This window comes from Pyxicephalus adspersus, chromosome 9 (assembly GCF_032062135.1).
Source record: "Pyxicephalus adspersus chromosome 9, UCB_Pads_2.0, whole genome shotgun sequence".
Classification (NCBI taxonomy): Eukaryota; Metazoa; Chordata; class Amphibia; order Anura; family Pyxicephalidae; genus Pyxicephalus; species Pyxicephalus adspersus.
The window spans coordinates 20099524-20112472 of NC_092866.1; the positions used below are offsets into that span (position 1 = coordinate 20099524).

General features: G+C 36.8%; 1 protein-coding gene across 1 annotated transcript in view; it reads right to left on the minus strand.

The window, feature by feature from the left end:
- Positions 1-247: 247 nt before the first annotated feature.
- Positions 248-12949, minus strand: part of SMPD3 (sphingomyelin phosphodiesterase 3) — a 116747-nt gene continuing 104045 nt past the window's right edge. Inside the window, exons 4-9 of the mRNA XM_072422879.1 lie at positions 11160-11235; positions 6532-6687; positions 5699-5788; positions 2897-2960; positions 1521-1683; positions 248-1051 (exon numbers count right to left, since the gene is read on the minus strand). Of these exons, the coding sequence (XP_072278980.1) occupies positions 950-1051; positions 1521-1683; positions 2897-2960; positions 5699-5788; positions 6532-6687; positions 11160-11235 (651 nt within the window). The 3' untranslated portion in view covers positions 248-949. The remainder of the gene's footprint in view (positions 1052-1520; positions 1684-2896; positions 2961-5698; positions 5789-6531; positions 6688-11159; positions 11236-12949) is intronic.

Genomic DNA, 12949 nt, shown 5'->3' on the forward strand with positions numbered 1-12949 from the left:
TAACAAAGAGATCATGAGTCTGGTATAACTTTAGCAGCAGGTCCAAGTCTACAATCAGGAGAAAACAGTAATTATACACCCATTTTTTTTACAAGGGAACTAATAAAGGAATAAGACCTTCTTCACTCTATAAATGGGTTTGTATCGAATGGGTTTATTTTTTATGGATAACCACCTTAGGTACCCCCTAAATGCCTAAAAATAATTAATAACAGTTTTAAAAAGTAGTTAGGGAAAACAAGCTTGATAAAAGCAAGGTGATATTTTATTGTGTAATTTCTATTACAATTGAAAAAAAATAAAGAAAATCCTGCAAAGCCATTAAAAAAGTATTAGCCAATTAAGGAAACCCCCATTTTTTTCCTAATTTGACTGACATTCCCGGGTAGATTCCTTCGCTTTAGGTGGTCCAGGTGAAGTAGGCTATTTTTTTTTTTATTTTTCAAAATATTTTTTTGTGTAATGCAGAGCCTCATGCAATTATAGCGCATGCTAGTGGAGCTGTTCGTAACTACAACAAGAGCCTAGAAAGTAAAAAGATTAATAAGTCCTTCTGTTCCTTTAGATATACAAAAAATATGCAAAAAAGGAAAAAAGTAACAATGAACAGCATCTCACGGTTACAAACTATATTGTGCTATATAGTGGTATAAAAACATCTTGGTAAGAATGGCACTGAATCCGTTCTGGGTTCCTCTCATTCTGGTTTACAATAGAGAGCATGGCTGCCCACTGTGGGAGCTGCTCTGATGCCCAGGAGTGGCACCAATGAGGAAACCTCCAAACTCATTCCTCCTGTCTGCTTCCATCACGAAGTCCAAAAGGTGGAGGACTCTTTGTAGCTCCAATAGGACGCTGGAGAAATCCCGCTGCACCAGATTCTGGGGCTTGGAATAACCCCTGGGCCACGTACTTTTCCCATTAATACTGGCAGAGTCTATAGTCCTGATTATGATTCCTCTTCCCCTGTAGAAACGGTCATTCGCATTGCTACTGGCACGTGGTCTGTAAGTCCAGCTAGTTGTGTAATAAAACTGTACTCTTCAACCTCCTGGGAGAAGAAGAAAATGAATACGCATGTTTTATGAAAAAAATCAAAGTTCACGTTCAACTTTCTCAGATTTCCTACTGTTAACTTATTTTCCATTTTTGACTTTATGCCACTTATATTTAATCACATTTCTTTGATCCATTTTGGGTTGGCTGACCAGCTATGTCCATCTAAACAGAGCTGGATAATTCACACATCAACCAAGGCATGAGCTGAGGGTAAGGTAGATGTTCAGGGGGTCCACTTACAACCTTTAAATTCTTGCAATAAACCAGCTGATCAAAGTTATGTATTTGCCCGTCCCTTCACAGGGTAGGATACACTGCCAAACACAGACAATGCAAATAGGATAGTTTATTTGACCCTACTGCTACATTGCCTTAAGGATTTCAAGCCTGATTGGTTGCTATAAGAGATCAACTAAGGTCTCTGTATACACATTACAAGGCATCTATCCTGAACCACTTACCATTTTCCACTCCATATTGAGTCCCTCTTCAGAATACAACATGTAATCGATCCTTCTCCCACTTCCCTTCAATGGAACCTTCCTTCCCTTCTGGTTGGGGCAGTGGTTCTTGCTGGTGGGATATACCACATATTCCTTCCGACCCTCCTCGTTTTCTAGAACCCTGGAAGACAGACAGATATGACCCTATGGTTATAAATGATGCATACTTATAAACAATGTTTTTTCTAATAAACATAAATATTAAGAATAAAGATTTTATACATCAGCATTTTGATGACCTTTGATGTTACTACCAGCCAGTGTGAACTCCAATTCAAGGTATCATGGTTTATTCCTACATCACTTTTATCTGGTGAAATGGAATTAGGATTGTAGATGACACAAATCAGCAGATTTAAAAAAAAAAAAGTCACTTGAACATGATGAGAGTTTAGGTTTGCAGACTAGTGGAGCTGTGTCTGGCTCCCATGGAGGAGCTCAGGCATGTAGCACAGAGCATTAATCATGTCTGCCAAAACATAAAATATGTAAAATGCCACAGAAAATTCGAATTTTTTTCCAGCCAAGCACCACTTCAGCTACTCCTAGAATGTATTTGTTGGCCCATAATCTGTCCAATTCTTTATGCATGCATTGATTTTTTTTTTTCGTTTAAAACTATTCCAATGCATTTACTCTCCTTAAAGTCTTAAACCTGATTGGTTGCTATAAGAGAGGAGCCTGCACACACACTGTAGGAAAAGGGCTCTTAGGAGATGTAGTTCTGGGGGTGTTTCTATGTCAAAAGGAACTGACTAAGCACACTGTGTTGTTTTTCTTTGCGACAGCTGCCCCTACGAGTATTCTCTGATGTCAATGGGAGCAAAAAAGCTGTTACTTGCTACAAGAACAAGGTAAAGGGAAAAATAAGTGCTGAGACACACTGTAGAGGGAGACAGGATGTTTGTATGGTGAATTATGGGTCATGCCTGGAGATTACCTGTAAATACAGAGCATTACTGGCTATCTAGCAACACTGACAGATGACTAAGGAGTTGGTGTATCTGAAGGTATCTGTAAAGCTATGAGAGCCCTGATGCAACTTTAATAAATGTTTTCTGAATAGAATTTCTCAGTATTAACAAATTTTACAAAAATTATCAGATTATTATTAAGATTATTTGCTCCCCAGGGTTACCAGACTTTGGTTAACGTGTGTGGGGGGGACAATGCTTTCAGCAAATACTTAGACACAGTCTAAATACCATGCCTAGCTCTGTACAGTATATCCCCCCAACATTTAGCTGACAGTAGTTTACGTCAGGCTTGTCTTACATCAACACAAAGATAGAAAATCACGCTATAGTCGTTTTATGATTGTAAAAATCACTTACTTCTGCAGATTGTCCGGAGTACAAACCTCCTCATCATACAGACCTTCTGGGTCCAGGAGTGTTCCTGAAAAGCAAACACACATTTAGGCCATTGAAAGCAATCTGAAGCTATTGTGTTTGTCTGCTGCTCACAGGCAGCTTGCTGTAACCTGCTCTATAATCACTGCATACTTAATAGCACTTCACATTCCAAACAACCACGCTCAAAAAGTGGTCAAACAAACATCCCACTGACATCGCCAGACATGTATAAGGTGTTCCAATGTATTTTAATAAAAATGTTGAGATTTATTAGCACATTACCTGGTATACAGGGATGAAATACTGTTTTCATTATTTGATAAGCAATGCATGGTAATTATCTTATTAATATACTTAATTGTTCTAGAAACCATTTTTTGTAGATAAGATTAGGGAACAGCCCTAAACCATCTCTGCTACTTCTGTCACTGTATTTCTTCATACGGAACATCTATATTACCATATATATCCTATACACATATCCTTCTACTATTTACTTCACCACTTTGAAACCAAAATATTTACAGGATACGCCTTATGTACACAGGCATCAAATTTGGGCAAACACTTCATTCCTATACTTTGTGAAAACTGACCAATCTACATAGATATCAGTAAGATGCACAGCATGTATGTTTTGCCTTTATTTGTCTTCATGTCATGCATATTCTATTTCTAATAATGTGACTATCTATAGCTTCAACATATTACTATAAACTTTTTTTTTTTTTAACACTTGATAAAATGTAACTTTGTACCTCTGTACTCTGAAACTTTACTTGGTAATGTTACTGATCATGTTATGCAAAGCCATATTACCAGTATTAAGCAATTTAACATCCATTTTTCTCACATATTGCCATTTCATGCTGGCATTGTGTATAAATTTGAATATATATTTATTGTCATTGTTTCAGTACCTAACAGTACCCCACATTTGTGCATCCACCCCTGAGGAAGCCTGTGTGAGGCGAAACACGTCGGGTATTTGCGGTCTCACGCTGGCAAGATCCAACTCGTGAATACTGTCATTTATTAACTTTTCTTTGGCCAAACCACCCATTGCTAGCTATTTACTGTCTAGTCCTAATTACTTTGGCCAACAAACCGTTGATGCTTTGTCGTTTTCCTACTACTTTGCTCAGTACATATGCAGGGATTACTTACTGATTTGTACTTATGCACAAAGATAGAATGTTACTTTTCCTGCCTACAAAGAAAATCAATGAGGTGGCAACTCACTAAAAGTAAATGCACTCTGGATGGCTATTATCTTAACAGAAAAAAAAAAAAAAAGATTTTTAGGACGGAAATCATGCAACTGAGGATAGGAGTTTATTCATTTCCAGCAATCCATGCTTCTGCAATAAAGGACATACATTTTTTGGGGTTTAGTTCTGTTTTAAGCTGATTTTAAGGAATAATGATAGCACACAACTAAACTATCGATTTGGAACTGCTTTACCTGCCAAAGGGTTTAAAAGCCTCCGCTGTCAGGATTTAGAAAGCCCCCCTAGGCAGCATAGCATGATCCTTGTCTTCTAATGTAGCTTCAGCAGTGAAGCATGTTGATTAAATCAACTTTATAAAACAGGGAATATGACAATCCCACAAACATTCTCTGCTGTGTACTGCCATTTTTTTTTTTACACATGTGAATTGTCGTAGCATCTGATTGGTTCCTACATTACATTGGTTTAGGCTCATGATAACCATTTTTAAAGCACATGAATAGATTATCTTTAATGTGGAATTCTAGAACACAAAAAAATTGAAATATTATGGGATCTATCTGTTCACACCACAGCCCATCACATCAAAATCAGTGTTCATTCAAACAAAGTTTAATGCAGTGCTCAAGACCTCTGTGGTTGCTCATGCTCCCCTCCAATCAGAGTTCTCGGTTCTTAGTTCAACCAAGCAAAAAGCTCCAATTTATTTATTTTTAACCTTTGGGTTCTATTAGGATGACCATATTCTGTGTCCCAAAGCTGGCATTGTGACACACACATATTAGAAGCAAAGGGACAGAACTGGACCACTGAGAGTGCCGCTAATTAATAATCTTTTATTGGCATTATTTATATTATTTTATACCTGGAATACATGGTGGCCTTTCCTATCTTCCTGGAGTTAAGTTTTATTCACAAAGCATTATTGAGTTACACATGTTGTGCACGTGTACCTGCTGCCTGCTCAACCTATGTGGCAGGTGTATATACTAATAACTCTTAGGAGGATCCACAGCTAATAATGGTTTCTACTGTCTCCTGATGGCAGGACATATTTCCAGGCACATAAATGACATACAGATGCAATATCACAAAGCAAACATCAGTGCAGAAATGGCTGTTCTGTGAGACTCTATGTGTGTGGGCTGTTTGCCCATTTCAGCCTACTTTTTACAAAAAAAATCATAAATCCTTGTAGCTTCAATACTTCAATTTCTGGGGTAATAGTGAGCTAAAAGCTGTGCCAAATTAAACATTTCTGCATAAATATTACTAAGCAGCAAGTGTGATAAATATTAGTCACATATATACATGTGAGCTGATACTCTTTCCTGCCAAAACTGTGTTTTTTCCCTTCCAGCCCTATCTTTGATTTTCTTATTAAAAATATTTTCCTGCATTTACATTACTTGGTATATAAAACCAACTAGACCAGTCTAGGCATCGCCTACATTTCCAGTTTGATGGCCACTTGCATTTTGTACAAATACCAGCAGGTGGCACTGATAGAAAAGATGAATGTGCTCCTCATCTTTATAACATGTCTCACCTATTGCCCATGGCTTCTCTTCTCCAGGGCTGAGTCTGCAAGGATCCTTATAATGTGTAAACAGGCTGTGCTGCTGCTCCAGCTTATCTTCTGCACCAGAAAACAAAAACAGCCGGGTTATAGCTACAGAACACGAATAAAACCTAGCTGCTCTTTATGTGCACACATATCACAAAGTCAAAACAAAGCCATTTCATAGCTTGATAGTTTTCAAATCAATATAAATAAAGCAGGGCTGTTTCTAGGTAAAAATAACTTCATCAAGTCACCCAGTGGTAAAGGTGTTATTTCAGTCTTTACCCTGTCAACCTGCTTACCCTCATATATAACAACAGCCACTGCCCCCCCTTCCTCTCCGCACAGGACCTACGCGTTTCAGCACCAAAAGATTTAGCTAAAGTCTAATCCAAGAGCTCGTAATGTGTATACTGGACATTCCTAGGAACAGGTACAGCAGCTCCTAGAAGAAGCCACAAGACTCTCTGCAGCTCAGGTAATATAAATTCCCCATTCTCTACATTGGAATAGTTATTTGTTAAGGCCAAATGATAAACAAACACAGTGCCCTGTGTTTTGTAGAATCATAGTTACTATGGAAAATTCTTCAAATATTGTGATCTGTATAGAAAATGGCAGTCTCTGGTTTACCAGCCTTGAGTCAAGATGAACACCTTGGCTTAGGTAATAAGCTTTAGGAAGATGGGAGGAAGTTTAATTACCCGTGTTTTTTAGACTGCCCTCCATATGATGAAAACCTCTTTAGCACCCTTGGCATAAACAGGAGGCTAAATTCTATTTACTCTAACACTAAATTTCCTGCAGTTCTATTATACCTGATGAGCAATTGTCAAAATTGAGGTCCCCACAAATAACATCAAAGGCCACCAGCTCCTCTGGATTTGCAGCACTGGAGGAGGAGGTAGATTTACGGAATTCAGACACCCACTCCTGGAGAAAGTCTAGCTGCTCACATCGGATTGTTGCATCCCCTAGGAAAAAAAAGAAACCCAAACATTCATTATATGTTCTCAACAAAACCCCTAAAGTTATAGAGTTTGCTGCATATGTGGTGTATAGCAAAGCATTATCACTGTCAGGATAACAGGCACAGAGCTTTCAATATAGTAAGGTGCAGTGATTCACAGCAATCCATGAAAAGAAACCCCTGATTGTAAGGGGTCTATGAGAAAAGTGGTTGCTGTGAGTGACTGCACATCACTGGTCACCTCCTTCTGGAGGCTCCGGGCATTGTTCTTCTATGATTACAGGAGATAAACTAGTTTCCACCTAATCCACGTCACTGCCTGTCTGAGGTAAAGGACTGGACTCAGGACTTGAGGTAGGAAACTAAACAAAATGGTGAGAAACAAGCAGTGCAGGGATAGCAAAAATAGAAAGGCCACTGCACACAAATTGGGAGTTCCAGGAATTAGATGTTGTCCCAGGATAATGTCTAAGCAAAGATGGCGCCAGCTCTGTTTAGAAAGGCAGATCTCTACAATGCACACTGTATATACTCAAGTATAAACCAACATGCTTTGATCTAAAAGTGCAAAGGGCCTCTTCACAGTGCTATGTCCTTATATAAAATGTAATAAAATGTGTATTTAATAAAAGATATGCCGTCTGACACGAGTTTGTAACACTTTGACCCAGCATATTCCACTGGTGCAAAAATGCACAAATGATCATTTAGGAGCAAGTGAGCCATCATAACCAACTCATAAGTACTAAATAACTCCTAAAAAGGGGAAATCAAAGGCTAAACAGACAGAGGAGCCCTTTTAAATGTTTTAAAAAAACACACCAAAAAACATTTATTCGCTTTATTTTATTAGCATTTCTGTTGATTACTGTTTTAAATGTTAGCAGTGACAGCCACATTTGTGCTCTGTGTTGATACTCAAGTCAAACTGCTTTCCATTTTCAGGTAAAAGTAGGTAGCTTGGTTTATATTCAGATCGGTTTATTTTTGAGTATGAAGGATAATACATATTTTCAAGTATTGCACTAACAGATTATAGATACATAAGAAAACAATATACAAAATCTGATGATAGGTTCACTTAAAATAAGCACCTGCAAGTTTACAACAAAATAAGGAATAAAAATAGTATCTATCTGATATTGCAAAATATTTACTTTAACATGACTTCTCCCAGCTTTAACTGTTTGATATTCCTAGCAATGGAGTCAGTAGACCACATAAACAGTGGCCCTGCATACTGACCTTTTCATTAGTCTCTAGGTCTGTCTATCCAGACCACACACAAATACAAACCATAGCTCCCTAAACATCACTCACAAGGTTCGCTGTTCATATTTCACACATAAAACTCAAACAAAGTCTCAGCACAGAGCTGGTAATATAAATACACATCTAAATCATCTATCACACATTACCCAAACATCACCGCTTGGCTTTGCTGTAACTACAGATTAATAGATCTTGATGTAAAATTTATGAGAACCGTGCTCTTCATATTCACAAAAAATCAAGAAACACCTTTAAAATAAACACGCAGCACGAACGTACGTCAGAATTTTAGCAGCTGTAAATTTCTGAAGAAACCACTGTCTGTATATATCTACATTGTATATACAGTACATAGCTACATAGTAAGTCAGGTTGAAAAAAGACATAAGTCCATCAAGTTCAACCACTATGGAAATAAACATATCGCAGATATAAAACCCTATAAGACATAGTTGATCCAGAGGAAGGCAAAACAAACCCCTGGTACAATTTGCTCCAACAGGAAAAAATTCCTTCCTGATTCCATGAGGCAATCCGGTGTTCCCTGGATTAACAGTCACTGTTCTTTCTACTTTAAAGCCTTAATACTCAGTTATATTCTGTGCTTCTAGAAAAGCATCCAGCTTTTTCTCAAAGCAATCTATAGTAGTTGCTAAAACTACTTCCTGAGGGAGCCTATTCCACATTTTCACAGACCTTACAGTGAAATATTATATATACTGTATGTATACTGACACGTAACTGTGTGCATTTAAAGAAATGCAGTAGGAAATACATTTGGAACAGAGAAATGATACACCACAAATCAAACAGCATGTATAAGGGTTGCATGAAAAGTTTATAATATATATTTTTTAATAATTTTAATTTATACATATCATACATCATATACCATTTATTTTAGATGCATGTATAGAGATCCTCACATAAATTTCAAAATACATCAGGATAAGGTGGATTGGATAGAAGGACAGCCATTCTTACAGACATAATATGGAAACACTGACATTTATACAAATTGTAAAGTCACTTGGTATGGGTACTTTGCAATTGGCAAAGCCCTTGATGGAAGCCCTATGAAGCGTAAATACTTCTTGAAGTCAAAACATTGCTTGCCCACAGTACAATTTACACAATCAGATCCCAAAGCATTTTCAAGTGATATATAATTAGGATGATACTTTAGGCTGTGCTGTGATTTTCAATTTCTATTCTATGAAAGTTTTGAGCGTTTTACAGGAACTATAAAACCTATTACTGGCGGTTTGTCTTATTTTTATTGGACATTTTTGTACCAAAAGCTGGTTGAAAATATCATGTATTAGACAGTAAACCAGGAAAAGTGTGTTCAGTCTGGCCATAGAGGGGATCAGGATGGTTAACAAAACCTGGTGCCCCTTGAATAAAAAGAGGACGAGGGGTGACATGGGTGATCAATGAAGACCACAAGGGTGTTTTGGCAAAGTAAATAAGGATATTAATAAATACAGTTAAAACAAACACTGTGGAGTTAAAGTAGCTTACAATAAATGAAACGAGAACGCAAGTGTTAATATTCAAATCAAATGCAAACTAACAATGTAAAAAAAGCCTGTTAAATAGTAACAGTGTGGTGTGCATTATGTGACGCCAGAGATATAACATCCACTATCATTAATGTGCAGGTACAGTTTGGCTGTGAATAGGAAGAAGAAATTTAAAAGGGTCCAATGAAAGGTTAAGAACACGCAAGCACTAATACTGTCCAGCCTTTTTAGGGTAAAAAGGTTCTGCAACTACAGAAAAATATTTATCGGTCATGCCAGAAATCTTGTGTGAACTAGAAACAACTCCCCTCTATATAATGGAAATAAGGAGACGTTTGTAATGCAAATCAAGGTAATAACAACGCCTCTCCAAAGATGTAATAAGTTATTGTTATTAAAGCTCTCTAAGGCTGGAGAAGATAAACTTTCAAAAGGTGAACCAGGGTGACTCAGCAAACCTAAAATGGATTTCTTAAAAGTAATTTACTATTTGTTAGCAAATGTTTTCAATCATGAACCAGAGATCCATTCCAGGTTTGCTGGATCACCCTGGTTCACTGATGAAAGTGTATCCCCTCCAGCCTTGGAGACCTTTAATAAATCAGGCCCAGTGAGTGCTGCCACCCTAGAAAAGAAGTGTGGAATTGCCAGAAGCAGCAGATGAAAATAGTATAGACTTAAAAACTGGCTAAACAACCAATAAAAAATATGTCTAGATATGGCCGTGAATTTTAAAAGACAAATCTATATATGCTTGGTACAAACTTCCAATGCTGGGCATACACAGTTTAATGTTTAATCAATTGTAACTATTGTTAATCAGCTTGGGGCCTCTGTTGACGTCTATTGTGCCTGTGTATTTGACATCAGTCTGACACATCTCTGATCATTCAGAATTTATTGACAGGTGCACATGACCTGCAGTTGAGCTCTTTCTGATTTGCAGTTCACCTGCTATAGTGGCTTTTGTAGTCCCTTAGATTTAAGAGAATGCAAAACCCATTTGAAACAAACAAAAGCCCCTCAACATGAGTCTGTAGAACACATAAAAAACTAAGTAGATAAGTAAAACTTACCAACAGGAAAATATAAAACAACTGTAATTGCTGATGACAGGTTTTCTCCATTTAATTAAATATTTTGCAATTATTAAACTATGAATCTGCCTGTAATCTGCCATGTGTATTCATTTACACATTGTACATGAAAATTATTGGTAATTGCAGATGTAAGCACAGCAGCTAAGGGGCATTCTCTTGCTGGGCTGTGGGGCACAGGGTAGACAGCCAATAAAGTCAGCTTCTAGGAGGTCATGTTATATAAAAATGACATGAAAGTGTGTCTAAGGTAGCAATATACAATAAACACCAGACCAAGGCTAACCCTTTCAAGTGGAAGAACAGGCACAATGCAGATTCTTCATCCAAACTACTGACATCAGTAGCCACTGTCAATATAAAACTGGAAATGAGGAATCCAACTGTGAGAGTAAAACCTTTGCTAACCTTGTGAAGGAGAAAGGACATATATACAGGAACATCTCATCTCTGGTGTCGCCAAGTGATATATATTGTTAAAAGAAGGAATGGTTACCAAATAGTAAAATCCTGACTTTGGGCGAAGCTAGCTCTAAGAATGAATGGAGAATTAATTTACGGTATCAAGTCTGACAGCTTACCTGACAAAGCATGCAGGTGAGTGCAGGAGACATATCCCACAATTCTTTGGTCCTGAGGAGTGGTCCCCACCTGCACCTACAAAATTAAACACATAACTTACTCATTTTATATTGCAGATTTAAAAAAAAAAAAAACTGATGACATTTAGTTCAGTGAAGAACTGTGCATCATAAACAACGGCCTTTCTTATATAAAATACTGCTTTTACCTGTTGATACTGCTTTTTAACTGTTGATATTCTATAATGTAGATTGCCTGCATAAGGACCTTCCAGGTAGGATCACGTATTATTTTCATGTAAGCTACCTTAGCATGGTAAAAGTTGTATATGACTTTATTTATTGGGTTTAGATCTACTTAAAGATTGTTAACAGCAAACATGTAATTGGTTTTAAGTTTGAGACCATTACAATGTCCCATCAGACCTGGAGATGCAATTTTTTTTCAGAAAAACAATATAGTTGAGGAAAAACAAGTAAAGTATCCTGAACAAAAGAGGATCCCTTGAACTTAACAATACATTTTTTAAATAGTATTGTAGGGTATTAAAGTTTCTTTTTATTTTTCCTAATTTTATTGTAAGGTTATAGTGGTCTTATAGTGGCACCGAGTTGTTCTGCATACTATACAGTCAGCACTGTCTGCTAACATCATTCAATATACATCACTCCTGCAATTACTAACTGGCACTAGAATGGTTTAGATACATCCGTGGAAAAGGAAGATCATTTGTGATGTCATTGGTAAATATAGAAACCACTGTTAGCATTCTAAGTAAACAATGATAACCGTGATCCTTAGTGATAGTAACTAAAGATGTAGCTAATGGAAATCCATCGTCTGAATCTACAAAACCTTCATTTGAAATATGATTTTTTTATAATAAGTGTTTGGTACTGGTAATATAAAAGCCCCAAAAGACTTCAGGAAACTCAATTCATAAGTTCAATTGAAGTTAACATTTTAAATTGAATTTCCCACAAAAAAATAGAACATTAAAGATATAAGAAAGTGTCTTTTTTTTTTTTTTTTGCTACCAAATCCCAGCACCTAAACAACTACATTTTCATACTTATCTTTGGTATTATGCATAGGTCACACAGTCTGTTTTCTATGTATTCATGCCGATTTATATCATTTATTTTACACATTTATGTAAAGCTACCAACAGAAACTCATTTGGGTAGACAGTCTCTCTTTTGTAACCAAATACTTATGTCTCTTTTTCCACTCAGTGTCCTTTCTATACACTATGTATAAAGTGTTACACACACAATAAATTATTTACACTTTTATTTCAGAAATTTAATGGAAAATAAAAAAACAAAAAACAAAACTTGTGGACTGATCCAGTGATCCACTGTGAGTTAAATCTTGGTTCTTGGTTCTTGTACCTGAGGGTGTTGGGGGGTTTTCTAATTACATTTTTTTAAAGTCTCCCTTTTTCCTATCTCACAGAGTCGAGAGGTAGATATTATTTTATTACTCTTATCCATCAATAAAGTGTCTCATAAAATGATATTTACATATTAACAAATAAGCTGTTATGCCCGGGAGGCAGAATACTGTTATGAAAATCATTGTAGGATGCAAAATATCATCAATCTCGCAGTGCAGGTCATCCTGGTGTTTATGACAATATCACAAGGCAATAAATTATGGTGGCCCTCTGCAGGGACTGACTTATGAACAAAGACACTGATTAAATATTGCTCTGTTCTGTCTAGACTCTGAGTGCTCATACGTGTACATAAGAATATAACAATTTATTTTAAACTAAGTCCACTAT